General features: G+C 29.0%; 2 protein-coding genes across 2 annotated transcripts; both read right to left on the bottom strand.

Moving 5' to 3' along the window:
• Positions 1–2,638: 2,638 nt before the first annotated feature.
• Positions 2,639–3,898, bottom strand: LOC111309653 (ribonuclease 1-like). The gene is made up of 3 exons (XM_022908652.2): positions 3,582–3,898; positions 3,285–3,486; positions 2,639–3,114 (listed from the first exon to the last, which is right to left on the bottom strand). The coding sequence occupies exons 1-3, from the start codon at positions 3,852–3,854 to the stop codon at positions 2,852–2,854; spliced, it is 738 nt and encodes a 245-aa protein (XP_022764387.1). The 5' UTR covers positions 3,855–3,898; the 3' UTR covers positions 2,639–2,851.
• A 16,290-nt stretch (positions 3,899–20,188) lies between these two features.
• Positions 20,189–21,592, bottom strand: LOC111309652 (ribonuclease 1-like). The gene is made up of 3 exons (XM_022908651.2): positions 21,291–21,592; positions 20,900–21,092; positions 20,189–20,783 (listed from the first exon to the last, which is right to left on the bottom strand). Exons 1-3 carry the CDS (start codon positions 21,549–21,551, stop codon positions 20,476–20,478), a joined length of 762 nt encoding a protein of 253 aa, XP_022764386.2. The 5' UTR covers positions 21,552–21,592; the 3' UTR covers positions 20,189–20,475.
• Positions 21,593–21,832: the final 240 nt, after the last annotated feature.

Here is a 21,832-nt window from a genome sequence, read left to right as displayed (position 1 = left end):
TTATGGACCAATTTTATGTCTTATATTAAAAATTTATTTAGAGAATTTCAACTAAAACGACCTAACCTATTAAAAATCAACAAAAGATATGGTCTTCCTTCCCCACGTCTTGCAATCTTGACAAAATACTATTAAATCTCCACTACAAGTTTAGACTTACTCCATCAAGCAAAAGGAAAACAATGTCATGGTCCCCACGCCATTCTATAGAAAGCTTTGTCTTGTTTCTTTACATGGCTTTCATTCTTTAATACCTCTTTCATTCTTCAATCTCAAGAAAGCCAAGAAAACCGTGTAGTCCCATCCATTTTAAACAAAGCTTTAGTTTTGTCCTATCTATGGCTTTTTCATTTTAATTAATTTTTTTCTATTCTTCCATCCTAAAAACCATGCCACCCGTTGCCTTTTAAACTTTTACAAATAAACTCCATCCAACAATTCATATACAGAAAAACAAACCCTTAAAGTATTGAGACCCTTAACTTTCATGGACCAATTATGGTGCATGCATTATATATACCATGTGCAAAAGTGAAGAGAAGAAAGAACAAGATGCATGAATAATAACGAAAAGCTAACAAACATAACAAAAAGGAAGTTTTAAGCTTTCTTGCATCATTTCATGCAGAAATTAAAAACATTAGCACCTATATAAGATGAACTTTAAAGCTTATATAATAACATACATACGGAAACAAGTAGAAGAAGAAAACAAATACAATAACCTTTAAACCCTCAACAAATAACTTACAAACAAGGATATACTAAAATCGACAAAAGTTTGAAGCTTTAAGCTTCTCTAAACTAACAAGTTTTCAACTTTCATACAAACCTTATCCCGAAACAAACATGAAGAAAAAAAAAGGACCATTTTTTTTAATCTCACATGTAAGAACATGAATATCCAAAAAGTTCAGTAAGACTACCTTCCCTCCCATTTTCTTCAAGAGTTTTCTTTTCTTTTGCCTTTTTCAACCAAGCTTTCACTTCTTCCTTTACGATTTTTCTGGTTTTTTTTTGTTTTTTTTTTCTTTCTTGGAAGCTCCCCCTCTTTTCGACAGACCCTTCTCTTTGTAAAAAAAACTAACTTTGTTTTTTGGTGAATATAAGCCCTTGAATCAACTAACATCAAAGGGCTAAAGTTTCTTCCTTTCTTTTTTTAAAGGAACAAGTTTTAACCATGGGGTCAAATTCAAAGGAGATCCAATTGTTCACATTATCCACTGTAAATGTTAGATTTTTATTGTTTTTAAACCTTTGAAAAAACTATTTTACTTATAGTATAAAGTTTTCAATATTTAGATCATTTTTTTATAAATCAAATGTTTCCACACTTGTTTTTAGGATTTTAGAATACCAAAAATCATAAAATATTATAAAATTGAGATTTAAAAAGTTTTGTAAAAATTCGAGCTCGAAAAGGTCAAATTATGAAAATATTCTTATAAGAGTATTTTGGTAATTTCACTCTTTTCAGGGCACTGCTGTGATTTCAAATGAATAAAAAATCATGAAAATTTAAGATTTAAAAAGTTTCATGAAAATTAGAGTTAAAAAAGATTAAATTACGAAAATACCCCTATAAAGGTATTTTGATAATTTCACACTTTTCGGGGTACTGCTACAATTTCAAATGCATCAAAAATTATGAAATATTATAAAATTAAGATCTAAAAAGTTTTACAAAAATTTGAGCTCATGAAGGCTAAATTATGAAAATACCCCTATAAAGGTAATTTGATAATTTTGCACTTCTTGGGGTGCAATAAAAGTTTAAAAAAAATCCTCAAATTTAATTTTAAATTACATTGATTCCAATTAAGTTTTAAAATTTGAGAATTAACTCGGGCTTTATTCATTTTGATCGAGTTTTTTGTAATTTTGATGTTGTTTGATCAGATTTGACTCGAGTTGGCTTTAGATTTCTAAATGAACAAGTTTGTGGGCTCTTTATAGGTTATAAATAGTCCACTTAAATGATCTTAACTCATGTTCATAAATGAACTCTGGGTCAATTTTGTTAAAAAATATTTTGAACAAAATTTGATGTCCACATTAATGTTACAAGCAAAAGGTGACCATTGGAGAGTGAGCTTCTAGTGGTCAAAGAAAAAGACTTATCAAACCCTACCAATTTCAAATTAAGATTTAATCCATAATTTTTATGACAAATGTTAAAACTGAGCACAAGTAGGGATGAATGGCAGATATTTATCGTGTTAATCCAACAGATTTATTATGTTCACAATAAGAAAAAGACAACTCATTGATTTTGATATTTGAAAAAAAATCATACTACAATATTAAAGATTATAATAGCATATATATATATAATCACATGTAATATTGCACAAGAGTATATGTTATTAATATTTATAAAATTATAATTTTAAAGTAAAAATAATAAGAGTATTAAAAATAATATATACGTTGAAGATTCATGATGTATACGTTGGTTTGTTTCAAATTCATTTTTTTTTTCAATTACATGTTTATTTATTGATTACTTCAAGCATATGCTTCTGATTAGACAAAAAGACATCCAAAAGTGAGATGAGAATAATAAAGTATATATGGTCACAATATGCCAACAACGTTAAAATTTAAAAATTAAATTAGAGTTGAATGAGATTCAAACTTCAAATATATATTATACAAACCAGCTTTTATTATAGTAATGCATTCAAAATTAATACAATTCGAATGATTAACCATGCCATGTAGAAAAGCCATCTACTTTCAGGCGTGGTGAAATTTACGAAATTATTATTTCATAAACAAAGGACGAACATTTATTATGTGTGAGTTTTATTATTATATTTGGAAGTGTTATAAATCGATTTTTATCGCATTAAGAAATAGGAGGAGCGGGTGGGAACCGTATTTCGTCGGTCTCGCTTTTACAAGTACCGGCCAATTTATTGGGGCAGTCTTGAAGGACAGACGGCGGCTTTGCCCTTTTAAAACAGAAACGGAACTCCACAAGCTGAAGCGTGGTACTCCCAGGCAGAGTGTTACATACAATTTGAGGATATGCTTTCGCATTTTTCTTGACAGCTTCTGATATGGTTTTCACTTCATGAAGAGTTTTATCATCAGGTTGAATTCCCATTACTGTAGGAGAGAAGCAAAAGATCAAATCGCCATGCTAAAATTTTATGAATTTGAAACTATATATATATATATGGATTAAATAAAAAATTTAATAATTAAATGAATATGATAATAATTTAATGATTAACGGTATATTTTATCTTTTAAAATAAAATTACGTATATCATTACCTTTTAGCGGATTGTTGTTTTGGGCCAAATTTAAAGTCTCCGTGAAATAACCGAGAGTATCATCAGGATAATCTGAACACATTCCGTGAGATTCCCATTCATGTCTCCAGAAAGCCGGATCATTACGTGCACCTGTTGTTTTATCCGGATAAAAACTCGGCCAATTTTCTTTCAATTTCTCTTCGATGGGTTGTAATACGGCCTACAAGTTGAAACGAACAAATGAAAAAAAAAAAAAAACCAATTGATAAAAATTGTAAATGTAAAATTAATATTGTTTAAAATAATTTTTCTTACAGGAATTTGATCCGGACTGGTCGGAGTGACAGTGGTGCATTTAGGATTTTTCTCGTACGGTGGCACCGCAGTGTCATTGGCATATTGTGGCCATAAACCATGGACGGTAAACATGCCGGGGATGTACGGAATACACTCCCTTCCGGTGTTACAAGCAGAAGGTGGCCAGGCGAGACTGAGCTTATAGAAGTCGAAGCCACACACACCTGACACTAACAAGCTCACTGTAGCTAAGACAGCAGCAGCCAGCCCCAGTAAGTCCCTCATTTTCATATCTTTCCCAAGACTCTCCAATTTTTACATGAATTCAAGCTATGAGAGGCTTGTGTATATATACATACATAAAGGCACAGCTGGATGACTTGAAACTTACTAACAATCATTTTAAATATCTTAAAATAAATTATTACTATGATTTTAATAAGTGGTGTATGTTGTTTCTACCCAAAAAAAATCTCAACCTTTTTAAGTAGGAAAGACAAATAAAAAGACAAAATTGATAAATAGGAAATTAGGCACGTTTTTGTTACGCCGAATATATATAGAACCAAATCTCAATCATTCTTTTTCAAAATCATATACACACAAATCAGTAATTTTGATGTAAATTGTAAAGATATATGAATAAATATTCATTTAAATTATTGTAAATTTTACACCAATATAAAAAAAAAATGTACTCATATATATAATATTACAAAAACTTTTAACACTCAACTTAATTTTTTTTTTCCCTTAAGAGCCAATTAGAGAAGAGTTAAATTTTATATCTCCATACAATCGTCCATGAACCTTGTTAAGATTCGTTAACTCATTTTTCATATTGTGGACCAGCTACTAGCAATTATTTATTAGAAATAAAATAAAAGTCAACACCATTCTTTGTCAGGGTATGGACAAGGATGATAAAGGGTGAGAGCCAATAATTTTGATAGCTAATGAATGAGGAATCTTTATAAAAGAAATCCGAAATAGTGCACAAAATGGGAACTCTCCTATAGGCACTTTTATAGAGAGAAAGAAAGAGGTTTTCATAGACACTTTCAAATTGAAGGAAGATTTTTTATTTTGATACCGTCAATAAAATTAATAAATTAATTGATAAATTTATATGTAATATATATTATAAGTGGATATACTAAAAAAATCTTAAATTAATCAAGGATTGGATTTCTTTTTTTTTTTTTTAATGTGTTAGAAAAGCATGGAAATACCTTATTATAATGTTATCAAACAAATTTACTAAAAACCAAAATTTCAAAAATCCACTTCCTATTCCACTTGAAGTTGACATCCACATTTCCTCTTTTATATATACTTGGAAAAATACATAAACTATAATTAGCTATTGTCTAAATTAGAGTGTAAAAAACGAGATAACGAATCCAAAAGTGATAAGGTTCAAGAAGAATTATGATAAAGATATATGTGAAATCAAAAAAAAATTTTTTTTTTAAAGATTGAAATAAAAATATTATTCATATAAACAAAGTCATTATAATCAAGTTACAAAATAGTAAGATCTGTGCACTCCCATCTTAGTTAGAGAGTCTGCAAAATAATTAGTCTTTCTAAAAACAAAATTTTTTTGGATCCCAAATACAAATTTTCATGCGATTTCTTATTTATTTTTTTTACTTTCTCCTGATCCAGTACAAAAACAAATCTTTTATAGGACAATTGTAAAAACTAAACAAATTTACAATTTTTTAGAGACCATGGCATTGAGTATTGAACTGCGTATCGAAAAATATTCACTCTTATCTTATAAATCAATTTATTTAAACAGAAGCATATGATTCTGGTTGGAAAGAAAACATTCACTTCGAATTTGTCTAATTGGTTCGAAACATAAATAAATAAATAATATAAAGGCACCACCTGGATGACTTGTAACATACTAACAATCTTTTTTTTTTTTTTGAGGAACGCAAATAATCATCTTAAATAAGTGGTGCATTTTATTTATTAAAATCATAATAATTTATTTTATTATGCTTTTGGTGTGTGGTGTACATTGTTTCTAACCCTCCCCCCCCGCCCCAAAAAAAAAAAAAAAAAAAAGCTGAACTTTTTTAAGTAGGAAAGACAAATATAAAGACAAATTTGACAAGTAGGAAACTAGGCACGCTTTTGTTGCGCCGAATGTAGAACCAAACATCTTTTATGATTAAATATTTATTTAAACAGAAGCATATGATTCTGGTTGGAAAGAAAACATTCACTTCGAATTTGTCTAATTGGTTTGAAACATAAATAAATAAATAATATAAAGGCACCACCTGGATGACTTGTAACTTACTAACAATCATTTTTTTTTTTTTGAGGAACGCAAATAATCATCTTAAATAAGTGGTGCATTTTATTTATTAAAATCATAATAATTTATTTTATTATGCTTTTGGTGTGTGGTGTACGTTGTTTCTAACCCTCCCCACCCCCCCAAAAAAAAAAAAAAAGCTGAACTTTTTTAAGTAGGAAAGACAAATATAAAGACAAATTTGACAAGTAGGAAACTAGGCACGCTTTTGTTGCGCCGAATGTAGAACCAAACATCTCAATTATTTTTATTCAAAATCATATACAGAGAAATCAATGATATTGATGTTTCGAGGAGGGGTAAAGATAATACAACATGGTAAAAGTAATACAAAATATATATTATTATGATTAAATATCCATTTAAATTATTGTAAATTTTACACCAATATAAAAAATATACTCATATATATAATATTACAAAAACTTTACACTCAACTTAATTTTTTTCCCTTGAGAGCCAATTGGAGAAGAGATAAATTTTGTATCCACATACAATCGTCCATGAACCTTGTCGAGATTCGTTAACTCATTTTTCACATTGTGGACCAGGTACTAGCAATTATTTACTAGAAACAAAATAAAAATCAACACCATTCTTTGCCAGGGTATGGACAAGGATGATGAAAGGGAGAGAGCCAATGGTCGATCTTGTCAATTGATTTTGGAGGGGTCAATTATAAGTATATATATATATATATTTATTTATTATGTATTTGAATTTGAAAATGAGTGTTAGATTTGAGTACGTGTCTAATAATAATAATAATAATAATAATATAAACAAATTATATTTAAGTTAAAATAGAATCAAATAAAATTGGTGTCTACGGTTACCTCTCTTTGCTTATTTTTTAGAATTAAGAATAAAGCAAAGATAAAAATACATCAATTTTGTTTGGGCAAATACATGCAAACAATGAAACATTGATCATAAATTTTTTTTTTTTTTGAAAGAAAATTTAAAAGGCTACTCTAAATAGAGACTTGATAACTTTTAAAAATTTAAAAATGCTCATCTAACTAGAGAAAATAAAACTTTAAATTCAAAAGGTTTCTTTAACTAGATGCAATAAAACTTTAAATTTAAAAGGCTCCTCTGACTAGAGGTAACAAAAATTCAAAAGGTTTCCCTGATCAAAGGCAACGAAACTTTAAATTTAAAAAGCTCCTCTAACTAGAGGCTATGAAACTTTAAATTTAAAAGGCTCATCTAATCAAAGGCTATGAAACTTTGAAGGCTCATCTAATCAAAGGCTATGAAACTTTGAAATTTTAAAAGGCTTTTCAAACTAGAGGCAATGAAACTTTAAATTTAAAATATTTTGCCTGGAGGTTTTACAAATCTTGAAACTAAAATAAATTTAGCTCGGAAGATTTATAAATCCTACCCGAAAGACTTAGAGATTACACTTGAAGATCTTAAAGATTATGCTCGGAGGTCTTACAAATCTCAACATCTTTGAGTGCTCCTTGTATTAAAGGCATTGAAATTTTGAAAATTTAAAATATTTTATCCGAAGGTTTTACAAATCTTGAAACTAAAACAGATTCAACTCAGAAGACTTACGAATCCTACCTAGAAGACTTAGAGATTATGCTCGAAGGTTTTAAAGATTATGCCCGGAGGTCTTACAAATCTTAACATCTTTGAGTGCTCTTTGTATCAAAGGCATTAAAACTTTGAGAATTTAAAATATTTTGTCCAGATGTCTTACAAATTTTGAAACTAAAATAAATTTAGCTCAAAAGACTTATGAATCTTGCTCGAAAGACTTCAAGATTACGCTTGAAGATCTTAAAGATTATGCTCGAAGGTCTTACAAATCTTAACATCTTTGAGTGCTCCTTGTATCAATGGCATTGAAACTTTGAGAATTTAAAATATTTTGCCCAGAAGTTTTATAGACTGTCTTAGATGCTAGCTTAACTGGGTTTAAAATCTCATCTTGCATCATATCTCATCTTTCTCACTCATTTTTCCACAACCCTTCCACTTTTTGCATATTCATTTTCTTTCAACTTTCTAAACCTTTTTGACATTTTGGTCTTTTGTCAAGCTATTTTCTCTTTTTCTCATCTTTTTATGAAAAACTTCCCTTTTCCCTTTTTGCCCATATTTTATTTTTTGCTTTTTCCTTTTCTTTTTCTCTTTTTTTTTCTTTTTTTCTCTAATATTTACAAAGTTGATAAAAACAAACATGATACAAATGTCTATTTCTATCAAATGATGCGAATACGAATGTTTATGCGAATGCTTGATACAGATATATGTGACTCTTTCACAATGCAAATGCCGATATTCTTTTTATGTAAATGTCCCTACAAATACTTTTTCTATAATGCAGATGCTATGATGCAAATGCAAATGTCTTTCTTGTGATGCAATTGCAAATGCTTTGGTTATGATGCGAATAATGTGAATGCAAATATCTTTCTCATAATGCACATGCAAGTGAAGCAAATGCAAGTGATGCAAATGCGAATGTCCCTTTCATAATGCATAGGCAAATGATGCAACTGTGAATGTCTATTTTTTTCTTTTTCATTTGTAGGTCAAATATTTTTCTCATGATGCAAATGATGCAAATACAAAAACTCTTTTTGCTTTTTTTTTTGAAAGATCTTTGTTTAAGTTTTCAATTTTTACTTTTTACAAAAAAATGATCTTAGTATTCTATATAAAATGCTCAAAGAATCTCTAAAATTTTTAAAAATGATCACAAAATTACCCTACATAAAGTATCTTTACAATCAATGATAAAATTGAAAACTCGTAATATCTGAATCTCTTGAAAATTGATTATTACTATTTGGAATACTTGTTGATAGGGGATAATTAACAATTAAATTCTTTTCACTAGTGGGTATATCTCATGGAAAAATCATCGAAGATTGCAAGGATTTTTCTTAGGCTCACGAAAGAGATAATTTTCTAAAACATTTTTTCTTTATTAATAATGTGATACTTTAATGTAAGTCAAAACTAGTCATTACTCTCTGGACAAGATTTGGGAAAAGAAAAAGTCTGGTTTTCTTTTATTTTCACCATTCAATGAAATGTAAAGTCTTTAATGGGTACTGACCCTTTAAAAGGTTCTATATCGAGGTTTTTTACTTTAGATAAAACCTTGAAACTCTAAAATTCTTTTGGGGCTTCAAGAATGACTTTAGCTCTAAACTGCCCTTTTGAGATTTTTACCTTAGAGTTATATTTTTTAATATTGAAAAACTTGGTAAGCCAAATTAACAACAAGTATATACAAATTTTCAAGCACATAGCTTTTCAATCCAAGTGTCCACATTTGATCAAAATGAAAATTTTAAGGTATATAATGTAGGTCGAGATTCAGGGTTCTGAAAGAATGGATAAATAGGCTCAAAATATGTTACTTAAGGTAATTAGGCCAAGGATCTTAAGGAGCATTCTCTGGCTTTTTTTTTTTTTTTGCTTTTTCTTTTTTTTTGAAACATTTGGCTTTAACTTCAGCAACTTTGTTCACTTTTTTTCTTTTTGGGATTCTAACTGAAGCTTCAGATTCTTATCCTTAAAGTGCATGTTTTTCTTTCTTTGCTTTTTTTTTGAAAACACCTAACTTCATCTTTAGCTATTTACTTTCTTGAACTTTTGGGATTTCAATTGAAGCCTTATTTATTTTTTACCTTGGACTCTCGTCTTCGAGAGGCATGTTAGACGCTTTCATTTTCTTTGAAGTTGGTCTTTTGAAGGTATCCTTATTTTACCTCCAATGTAGAAGACGATTCTTGGTCTGAGTTTATTTTGGCACAAAAAATTTAATAGGCTTAAATGGGTAGCAACTGGATAATTTTTTTGATATAAAAAGATGGTCATTCGTCATTTCAAACATAATCACTTAGCTAGAAGAGCAAATTATTAAAGAATGAGATAAAAGATGTCTTTATGTTTATTTTGTTTTGATTTTATTTTGTTTCATTCTTTTTTTTGTGATGCCCTATCTTATTTTTCACTTAAGGTTCTTATGATGGTAAAAACCAAGTTGTATGGGATTGATCATACAGTTCAAAAAGGCTTTTTGAACTCTAAATTGTTTGGCATTTTCTTAGTAAAAGGAAGAAAAAAGGAATAAAGGTATGAAACAAATTGTTTGAGGCAAAAAATGATTATGTTTCTTTTAATCAATGCATCTTAAGATGTGAAACAAAGGTTACTTAAGAGAAAAAGTTTAGGCATTTTTATATCTATGGTCATAGCAAAATTTTGACACACATTAAATTATCAATTTAATATTTGAAATAGCATCTTACTTGATTTTTGAAATTCAAAATGAATTTTTAAAATTGACCTATTTTATTCCCTGCCCAAGAAAAGGTTATTATCCCTTTATGTCAAGAATATATTCAAACTCACATTCTTTGAATGGCTATAATAAACGAGTCAAATCGTTTGAGTGATTAGGGATATGAAAGTATTTGGAAAGGTGTGAAGGTATTTGATGAGCTTTTTCCTAATAGTAATCGCTATTTTTTTCGAGAATTTTTTCATCTTTTATTGCAAAAGAAAACTTTTTTTCTTTCTTTTTTCTTTTCTCTCTTTTTGGTTTTATTTTTTTTTATGATTTTGAAAATTTGTTATGTGGGACTTTTATTCAAATAAATGTATAAAGAGAAACTTTCATAGAAAAATCTAAAGCGTTCAATTCTTTCAAAATAAGTTTGATAACTCCTAGGGATACTATGCACATGTCATATATAATTGGTGGAAAGATTTAAAAGAAAATTATCCTATCTTGATCTTTCAACACTCGAGACCATCTTTCACATTTCAACTCCTCACATTTTGCAATTGGATAGAGTCAACTTCTATTGTTCTATCACTTCTGGAGTCAAAATATCACTCTTAATAAGATCTTTAACCTTTTCCTTCAGTTGTTTGTATTTTTTAATTGAGCGATCGATTATTCCCATATGATAATCACACTTACCATTAGGATCATAATTTTTTATCGATGAATTTGGTGTTATTTTTGAAAGAACAGGAGTGAGAAATTGACCTTTTATTAGTAAAGGCAAAAGGTGAAAAATAAGGATTGGCTATATCTTTTAACCATTCCTTTGTCTCTTTCGATTCTTTGTTAGTAGGATGGTAGGTTCAAGTGTAGGGATAAAATCATGAATGGTCATTTAAGGATAAAAATTTACTAGAAAGCCCAAATGCTGGCTTGGTTGGCAAAGATATTGGTTTTAAGAGATGCTACATGTGACAAGGTAATGAGGTTGATGAAAATGATAAGGGTTACATGGGATAAAGTTCTTAGGTAAATGCTTTTCTAATGTGACCACTTGCACATCTTTTTCATTCTTTTCTGGTGTGCTTCCTTCTTCAACAATTGTTGTATCTTTTAACTTAATATTGCCATTCTTTATTGCATTTTCTATAATCTCATCGAAAATCACCATGTCAACAAAATTTTTTATGGTATAAACAATGAGCCTGTCATAGTACGAGGCTCAAAGGGTATTGATGAATAGAATAGTCATTTCTTTCTTAGTGAGAAGAAGCTGAACTTGGGCGGTAACATCTCACCATTTTTGGGCATATTTTTTAAAATTTTTGTTAGCCTTTTTTTTTTTCATGTTTTGTAAGGATAATCTATTTGGAGCCATGTTTGTGACATGCTTATATTGAGTAATAAATTCTTTGGTTAGATCTTTTGATGAATGAACACAACCCCTATCTAATTGAATATACCATTTGACAGTTGATCTGATAAGACTATTTTGAAAATAATGGATAAGTAACTTGTCATTATTTGTATGCCCAGTCATTTTTAACAGAATATAATGATATGTGCCTAAAGACATATGGTTCCATTATATTTTCAAATTCTGGTACTTTAAACTTTGATAGGATTATCAAATCTGGAACCAAATTGAATTCACTTGCATTAATTGTGTCAAAAATATTCACACCTTCAATAGTTTAGAGCATTTCTTCTGAGAGATCTAATTTCTACTATGCCTTTATTTTCTCATATTGTTTGGACATGTTTTTCTTTAGTTTCTCCTATTTTTTTAGGTCATCTAAATTTGGGACCATAATGAGCTCAACATGACTTATCCCAATGTTTAGACCAATATGTCCTTGACTCTGTGATTGAACCATGAAGAAAGGTAAATTAAACTAAGCATTTGGCTACCTTTCAGGCGGTGTCATTTGTGGATACATTTGATGAGAGGTTTAAGCATAGGGTGTGGTAAACTCAGGTGGATATAATGGATCTTTTCTATTGCTGATATTTTCTTAGGCTTGAGGCATTTTTTTAGTGGTCTTTTTTTTAGCTACCCATTTTTTCTTGGTCATTTTCCTTATCATGTCCATCATTGTAGCCATTTCTTTTTTAGTCTTTTCTTAAGACCTAGTCATTTATTCTATCAATTCTTATTGAAACCTAATCATTTGCTCCTGCATACCAAATTGAGCTTTTTCCATCTTTTTCATTTTAGATAGTTGCTCGCTTTCCATGATTTTGACTTATGAATAAGTGTTGTTACAATGACGAGTAGTCTGATCTATGTTTTTTGATGGCCTAACTATTCTTGTACCTAATCAAGTTAAGGGAAACTTTTTGAGATTTTTTATTTTGAGGCCTTTTTCTTTTAGTCATGATGCATTTTTTTTTATGAAATACACATATGATGCATGAATGCATGAATGTAAATGATGTGCTTGTTATATATTCAATATTTACAAAAAATTTTAAGTCTAAACATAAGCTACCATATCATAATGTCAAATTATTCTTATTGAATACAATATTAAAATTTTCAAAAGAAGCATCTTACATGCTTGTACTACTCATAAGCATTATCTAGAAAATTGATCAAGCGTTGGCTGTGCTATCCTGAGTAAACTTCTTTCATTACTTGTTTATCTTCTTGGGTCATGTCTCTTACTTTAAAGCTAACTTCTCTTATCTATTCTATTAGACGAGTGGCTTGAGATTCCTTCAGTTGACATTCTTTTTTCCAATATTGTGCTCCATGTTTAAATTGATCTCATTTCTCTCTCAAAATTTGAATGGCTTCACGTCGATAGTGTATTTACTATTTCAAGTCATCTAAGAGACATTGTAGTATTTTTTTTCTTCCACAGACTAACTAAGCTCTTCATCTTTAAACAGTAAATTAGACCGGAGTTGTTCTAAGTTTTTTTTTTAATTCTTCAAGCTTTGTGGTCATTAAAGTGATGGACCTATGCCAGCTTGAAAAAAATAAGAATGCTTTCAAAAATCTCTTCTTGTTTTTTTTCAAGCTTTTGGGATTTTACTTCACTCTTATCACTCTTATCTTTTCACTCATTAATCTCATGCTGAAGCCTTTTCTTTTCAAGCTCCCATATTTCTTTTTTTCTTTAAATTTGCACTTCATAATCTTCACGTCTTCAGGGATTTTTTCACAATAGGCATCTTTTTGGTGGCATAGTCTGTCTTTTATAGGACCAACTTTGCTTATTATACATTGACTCTTCCATGTTAGATATTCAAATGTGGCTTTGTCCGTATAACCCCTACGATCTACTTTTTGGGTCTGTTTCCATTCTTTGATAATCTTGTTCACCTTTCCTAGAAATCCTTGTTCCTTAGAAGAGAACTCTAATTCCTAAAGCTTATGAGTCATTGGAACAAATTGCTCTGACCCTAATTGTCGATAAACCATTGTTGGAGTATAGCTTATACCTCCCCATTGTCCTAAGAGTGGAACCCATGGCTTGTCACCGCACTTATACAACATGGCTTATCACGGCATCCATGGAGCTCTTCATATAACTTAAGTATTGATGAGATTTTGCAAAGTCAATATCCATTCTTCCTTGGTCTTTGATTCTGGCTATTCAACATTGTAGCATTTTTCAATTAGCCTACTTTTATTACTATAAATAGGACAAAATTTACCTATAGGATGCCGAAGATGATTTTTTGCCCAAATGTAGAGTAACTGTGCATACCCTATAAAGCGTTTTCATCTTCTTCGATCGTGATTCAATAACCTAAAAGTTTCTGCCAGTATAAAAGGAACATGATTGATTTTGTTGTCCACTTGCTCGAGAAAGTCAATTACTGTTAACTCAAAGTGCCCCAGAACTTTCGAGAAAGTGATTAAGCCATAATTTGCTAAAGCTATCATTCTCAGGCCTCGTTCATCCTCTAAGTATTTAACGATGTATTCATGCAAAATTTCCCACGGGATGTAATCACTCTTTTGTTTGGATATAAAAGTTCACATTCTAAGTGGGGACCTCCATCATACAAGCAAGTTTCTTTCGAGATACAAGTTTTTGACCTCACCAATCGATTTTATTTGGATTGAAAAAATGCAACCATAGCAATGTAGTACACTCTTCGTTCATTGGGGTCTTATCTATCTCATTAAACATGAAACATCCGTATATAGGGTCCCAAAATTGAACTAAAGCTCTTATCAACTGATTTTTCGTAGACACCTCAAAGAGTGAAGCAATATGACTGTATTTTTTTTTTCTCAAAAACCATCTTCATAGAAGTTGTTACATGATGCCAAATCTCAACCAACTCAGATATGTCATTTTGTTGAAGCCCCAGTTTAATTTCTTTAGGCAAAATTTCCTGTTCAGATTCTTTCAGATAGTTTTTTTTTTCTACTTTAGGCTTCTAATGATAGAATTATCATGACATTAGCCTCTTCATACACATTGGACTTTAAAACTGAGAACATCATGATGGTGTTTTCATAGTAAGATAAAAAATCTTTTGATTGATATTGGCACATTGACAAGCACATCCTATATGCAAGTGTTTATAATGATGCATGTCATGAAACAAAAGGAAAGGCAAATAGATTAGGGTTAGTAATCATATTAAAATAAATATTCTCTCATGTGTCCTAATTTAAGCTATAATCTACAAAAATGGTATGGCTTTATCTAAATTTGGTTTTTTTTTTTTTAAGGTTCATTATATGTCAGGTTTGGTAGTTAACACAGGCTAAAAAAGTTCCCAAATTGATCCTCATTGTCATCTACTCTAGACTAGTAAGGTCTTTACTAGCCCAAACAAAGGCATTATAACCTTACAGAAACGTAAGTACTTTACTCCATCCTAAAAAAAGATATATTTGAGAGCCTAGGTATAGAGCTTGTGCATTAATGCAAATGTGTGTGTGTGTAAAATAATGTAACAATTATTAATCAAAGTAAAATCAACAATACAATTGGCAACGATATAAGACAAATAAAATAACATAATAAAACTAGATAAATCCAGCAAATTTTACCTTTTTTTTTCTTATTCTAAGATGAGATAAGAAATTAAAATTAAATATTGAAAAGCTTAAAAAATCAAAGTTTGGATGACACATGTTTAATTTTTTGCTTGACTTTTAAGTGTCCCTAGTAGGTCGCCAAATTGTCATAATGATTTTTTATTCGAGGGGACTCAATCACTAGACTTGGATAAAAATTTTTGGAGTCATTACCAATCTTTTTTGGTGGGGTATGATTGGTCACCTAAAAATTTTATCTTTGAATAAAAATCTTAAAATTAATTAAGATTTTAAAAAGAAGTTTAGATATGTGAAATCAGGGTTAGATCCGAGAGCACGATTATAAGTTAGAAAGGTATTAAAACCTTCACGTCACCCGTTCGAGGAACGAAACTAATTACATATATGTAATTCTTTAATTTTGATGATGCAATCTTTTTATATTTAAATTTAATTTCCTAAAATTTATTTATGAAAAAAATATTTCTTTGCTGTGAAATTAATAATAATAATATTATTATTATTATTATTATTATTATTATTATTTCGTATTTTATAAATTCTTCAACGCTTTGGCAGAATTTATATAAAATCATTATTTAAAAAATATTTTGAAAAAATTGACCATTCACAAAATTCTTAAAATCTCATCATAAGATATTTTATTTATTTGTTTTAAAAAAGATTTTAGGAACATCCCGACTCTTTAGTGAGTTTTCAAAATTTATTAAGCAAAATTTAAAATTATCCAACTCTTTGATGAAATCCATAAAATTTTAAACAAACTTTAGGATTATCTCAATTTTTTGACGAGATCCTAAATGAAATTATTGTTTTTTGTGATAATTAAAGGATTTAATTAATTAATTAATTTTTATAGTGATTATTTTTATCATTTATTGTTTATTTTTTAATTATTTTTATTATATAAAAAATTTAGATTATCTTGACTCACTAGCAAAATCTAAATATTAATCTTTTATTTGTATTAAAAAAATTGAACTCTTTCAATTTTCTATATATTTTTAAAAATTTTTATTCAAAATATCAATTATTATTATTATTATTTTATTTTTATATTGTTTACATAAACCTTTATTTTAATAAAAATAATTTTGAATTATTCTAACTCTATGGTAAAATCCAAAAAATTATTTTTATTTGCAATAATTAAAGAAAACCGAAAATTTTCAATTTTCTCTAAAAATTATATATAAAAAATTCATTTAAATAATTTATCATTTCTTTTTATTTTATTTAATTAAAATCTTAGTATATGTTTTTTAACGTTTATTGTTATTGATAATAATTTATTTTTAATATAAAAAATATATATAACTATTATAAATTATAAAAATCTTAAACAAATAACAAAAATAAAATCAAAAAAATAAAATAAAATGGAAAAAGAAAAACTTACAAATGGATCAGGTTGGAGGGTAGGTTACATGTGAATCCTGTGCGGGTCGGACGTGGGTTAGACGCCCAAAACAACATCATTTTAGTGCACCTTTAAAAGGTTTGTTTTTATTTTTTTTTAATTTCTTTCTTGCCCTCTTTCTCTACCCTCGGAGCCTCTCTCTCTAAAAACCCAATCCTTCCGTTGATTGTTATGGCAACCTAGATTGCAATCGGTTGCGGTCTTGCACCGATGGCCAAAATCTTCAACGGCGTCAGAAAATTTGAAGTTTTTCAAATTCTAGTAATATTCCCAGAATCTGATCGCTAAAAACTTCAAAGTTCACTGAAAAATTCAAACTTTTCTAGTTTTCAATGACCTAAAAATTTTTCAAAAATTCCTAAATTGATCATTTTTGTTTTCTAAACCTCTTTTCAAACCAGATTTTTCCAAAAAAAAAAAAAAAACTTAAACCTTCTAGATCAAGAATTTCATTCTTGAGGGGACTTTTTTGTTTCTAAATTTTTTTTTTTTTTTTTTTTGTGTTGGCTGCTAGTTCCTCTGTCAAAGAGGACTATGTTTTTGTTTTTTTTTTTTGGCGCGTGAATGGCTATGAAAATTGCTTTCTGCTTTTTTTTCGACAGTGTTCCCCTTTTTTTTTCCTTGATAGTATTCCCCTTCTTTTTCTTTAGGCTTTGCACTATGTTGTTTTTCTTTTTTGTTTTACAAAACTTTGGCTCTATTTATAGAGCTAAGCAGGAAATCAAAATCCCAAAAGATTTGAGATTTTGTAGACTTTTTGGTATTTTTTGAAAAAAATTCTTCAGTGACTTTTTGGTCACCAAATTTCATGCTACAAGATTAGATAGTGTCAGGGAGAAAAAAATTACTCTGGCAGCTTGATATCAGCTACCAGAGTTGAAACAAATTCTTTATATATATATATATATTTAATAATAATAATAATAATTAAACAAATTAATATTTAAGTTAAAATAGAATCAGACAAAATTGATGTCTATACGAGATAACGAATACAAAAACAATAAAGTTCAAGAAGAATTATGATGGAGATATCTGCCAAAACAAAATTTCTTTAGCTCCCAAACACAAATTTTCATGTGATTTCTTATTTATTTTTTTTTTACTTTCTCCTGATCGAGTACAAAAACAAATCTTTTATCGGACAATTGTAAAAACTAAACAAATTTACAAATTTTCAGAGACCATGTCATTGAGTATTGAACTACATATCGAAAAATATTCACTCTTATCTTATAAAGCAATTTGTTTAAACAGAAGCATATGATTCTGGTTGGAAAGAAACCATTCACTTCGAATTTGTCTAATTGGTTCGAAACATAAATAAATAAATAATATAAAGGCACCACCTGGATGACTTGTAACTTACTAACAGCCCTTTTGTTTTTTAAGGAATCCAAATAATCATCTTAAATAAGTGGTGCATTTTTATTTATTTTATTATGATTTTAGTGTGTGGTGTACGTTGTTTCTAACCCAATATATATATATATATATATATCTTAACTTTCTTAAGTAGGAAGGACAAATATAAAGACAAATTTGACAAGTAGGAAACTGGGCTCGTTTTTGTTGCGCTGAATATAGAAGCAAAATCATATACAGACAAATCAGTGATTTTGATGTTTCGAGGAGTGCAGATAGTACAAATTATATATTATTATGAACAAATATCCATTTAAATTATTGTGAATTTTACACCAATATATAAAAAAACTCATATATATAATATTACAAAAACTTTTACACTCAACTTAATTGTTTTTTCCTTAAGAGCCAATGAGAGAAGAGTTAAATTATATATCTCCATACAATCGTCCATGAACCTTGTCAAGATTCGTTAACTCATTTTTCATATTGTGGACCAGGTACTAGCATTTATTTATTAGAAATAAAATAAAAATCAACACCATTTTTTGTCAGGGTATGGACAAGGATGATAAGGGGAGAGAGCCAGTGATTTTGATAGATGATTAATGAAAAATCTTTCAAAAAAAAAATCCGAAATAGTGTCCAAAATTGGAACTCTCCCATAGGGTATCTCTAATGACGTAGTAATTCTTATTTAATAAATTTTTTTAATTTTAAAATTTAATTCAGCTAATTGATATAATTACTGTTAAAAAAATCACTTAATAAATATTAGATTCGAATTTCAATGCTTGTAATTTTTTTTTTAATTTTTAAACTTTAATTTTTTATTTATAAAACAAACTGTGTTATATCCAAAACAAAATTGGTTTCCTCTTGAAAGGAAATCCGAAAGATCCTTTAATGTGGAGACTTTAGTCCAATATCACAAGCTGAAGGCCAATAAATAGGTAACTGTTGAGCTTGTATAGAAGGCAAATTTGAACTCGGCTGACAAAGTGATGAACTGCACCCCTTGATTATATTAATTTGCCACATAAAAACTATATTAAATTCAGAGGAGGATCCACATATATATATATATATAATAGAGAGAGAGAGGTTTTCATAGAAACTTTCGAATATTAAAAAGTTAATAAAAAAATTGAAGGAAGATTTTTTTTATATTGTGAATAAAATTAATAGATCTATTAATAAATTTATATATAATATATATTATAAGTGGATATACTAAAAAAATCTTAAATTTATCAAGGATTGGATTTCCTTTTTTTTTTTTAGGTGTTAGAAAAGCATGGAAATACCTTATTATAATATTATCAAACAAATTTACTAAAAACCAAAATATCAAAAATCAACTTCGTATTCCACTTGAAGTTGACATCCACATTTCCTCCTTTATATATAATTGGCAAAAAAACAAAAACTATAATTAGCTACTGCATAAATTAGAGTGTGAAAAACGAGATAATGAATACAAAAGCGATAAGGTTCAAGAAGAATTATGATGAAGATATCTGCAAAAACAAAATTTTTTTGGCTCCCAAACGAAATTTTTCATGTGATTTCTCATTTATTTTTTTACTTTCTCCCGATCGAGTACAAAACAGATATTTTATAGGACAATAAAAACAAAACAAATTTACAATTTTTTAGAGACCATGCCATTGAGTCTTGAACCACATATCGAAAAATATTCACTCTTATCTTATAAATTAATTTGTTCTGTCCATTTCCAGAAATTGAATCAACATAAATCTTCCAAAATTAAATTTCAAGTTCCAATCTTTACTATAATTGTTTTCCAGTCCTCCGCAATGAGTTTTTTTTTTTTTTTTTTTAATAAATCTATTTTTATTTATTCAAAAGAAAGCAAATTAACTTATTATACATTAAAATTCGTGTTCCTCTCTTGCACATGGATTTATGCGTGTTGTGAATTGAGAATAATTAATTAAATGGATCTATAGCAGGCTACCAATTTATTTTTTAGGAGTAAATTACACCATTATTGATCACTCAATAAGTTTGAATATAAACATTTGTGAATGTCATATTGTCTTAAGAACAATTTATTTAAGCAGAAGCATATGATTCTAGTTGGAAAGAAAATATTGACTAGCGAAACATGGATTGCATAGTCATAACAGAAACCATTAAAATTAAAAATAAAATTGGAATAAAATAAGATCCAAACTCCAAATATAACACACACATGATTTATTAAAGTACCACACTTAAGATACAAATAGAATGACTCCAAATGCCAAGCACCATTAGCAAAGCCATGTACATAGCTTTAAGGGTGTGACAGTTTACGAAATTATTACTTGCTAATAGCATATCAATAGGAGGAAGATTGTTGAGGATTTGAACCCTAAACCTTAAAACCCTCCTATAGATGGATGGGATGGATAATTAACAACCATTAGACTAAGCCAGAGTTGTTTCTTTATTCTTATACTATAATTTGAAACTTACCCACTAGATAAAATCGAATTCCCTAGTGATATTGGGAGTAGAAAATATAGGACTAGCAGGAGGAAACCTTACATAATCAGTCTCTGGGTTAGTACACCTATCATCAACTTTGTTGGGGCAGTCTTGAAGGACAGAAGGTGGTAATTTTTTTGTCCTTTTAAAACAGAAACGGATCTCCCTCAGCTGAAGTGTGCCAACCTTGGGCATCATGTTGCATGAAATTTGAGGATATGCTCCCACCTTCTTCTTCACATTGTCTAATATCTTTTTCACTTGATAAAGAGTTTTATCTGCTGGTTGAATTCCCATAACTGTTTGAAGGATGAAAATAAAAGACATAAATCATCGCTTTCGCATCTTGTTAATGTAAAAAAAAAAAAAGAAAGGAAATCAAAGTTATATTTAGTAAATTTGTATGTATGATTACCTTTTAATGGATTGTATTGGCTGGTCTCGGCAAGAGTTAAGGCAGCGTTAAAATAACCATAAGGATCTTGATAATAATCAGAACACATACCATGGTGTTCCCATTCAATTTTCCAAAAAGCACTGTCTTCTTTATTGTACCTAAGGTTTGGCCACATTAGCTCTAATTTTCCTTTGATGGGTATCAATTTCTCCTACGAATTTAAATAATAAAAGAATAAAATACAGTTAAAATTGTACACAATAAATATATAAATGGAAATTAAAAATTACAAATGGAAAAAGTCCATAAGACAATCAAATCCTATGAATTTTAAATGAACTAAATGAATTAAGGATATATGAACTTAATTTAACTAATCAATTAATTAGTTGTCAGATAATTTGCTTACCAAAATAGCGTCTGGACCTATAGGATTGGGATTGCATTTATTTGTAACTCCATTATAGGGAGGAACCCTAGTACCATCAGCAAATGTTGGCCATAGACCATGGATGGTGAACATTTTGGGGATGGATGACTTGCATTCGATTCCAGTATTACAAGCAGAAGTTGGCCATATGAGACTGAGCTTATAGAAGGCAAAGTCAGAGGTAGCAGCCGACACTAGCAAGGTTGCTAAGACAGCAGCAGCTAATAAATGGCTATGCATTGTTACAAGAAGATAGATGCTAGGCTTGCCGATAGTTCCATTTCCATGCTAGGGTTTTTATAACAACTGTGAATGTTCTGGTTTGAAAAAGAAGACAAAAATGAAAGGACCACTTCTAACTTATCTCGTGGTATGAAATAATTAAAAACTTGTCTATTTTGGAAGATAGGTAGGCACATTTTTGTTTTGTTGAATTTACGTGTGTGGATATAAACATCATTCGGGTATCGTTTCTTTTGACAAATTTCATATTTTTGTTTCATAAAAAAAATTGCGTTTGT

This window comes from Durio zibethinus, chromosome 19 (genome assembly GCF_047325235.1).
Source record: "Durio zibethinus cultivar Kanyao isolate XHJ-2024 chromosome 19, ASM4732523v1, whole genome shotgun sequence".
Taxonomy (NCBI): Eukaryota; Viridiplantae; Streptophyta; class Magnoliopsida; order Malvales; family Malvaceae; genus Durio; species Durio zibethinus.
This window is presented reverse-complemented; position numbering and strand designations above follow the sequence as displayed.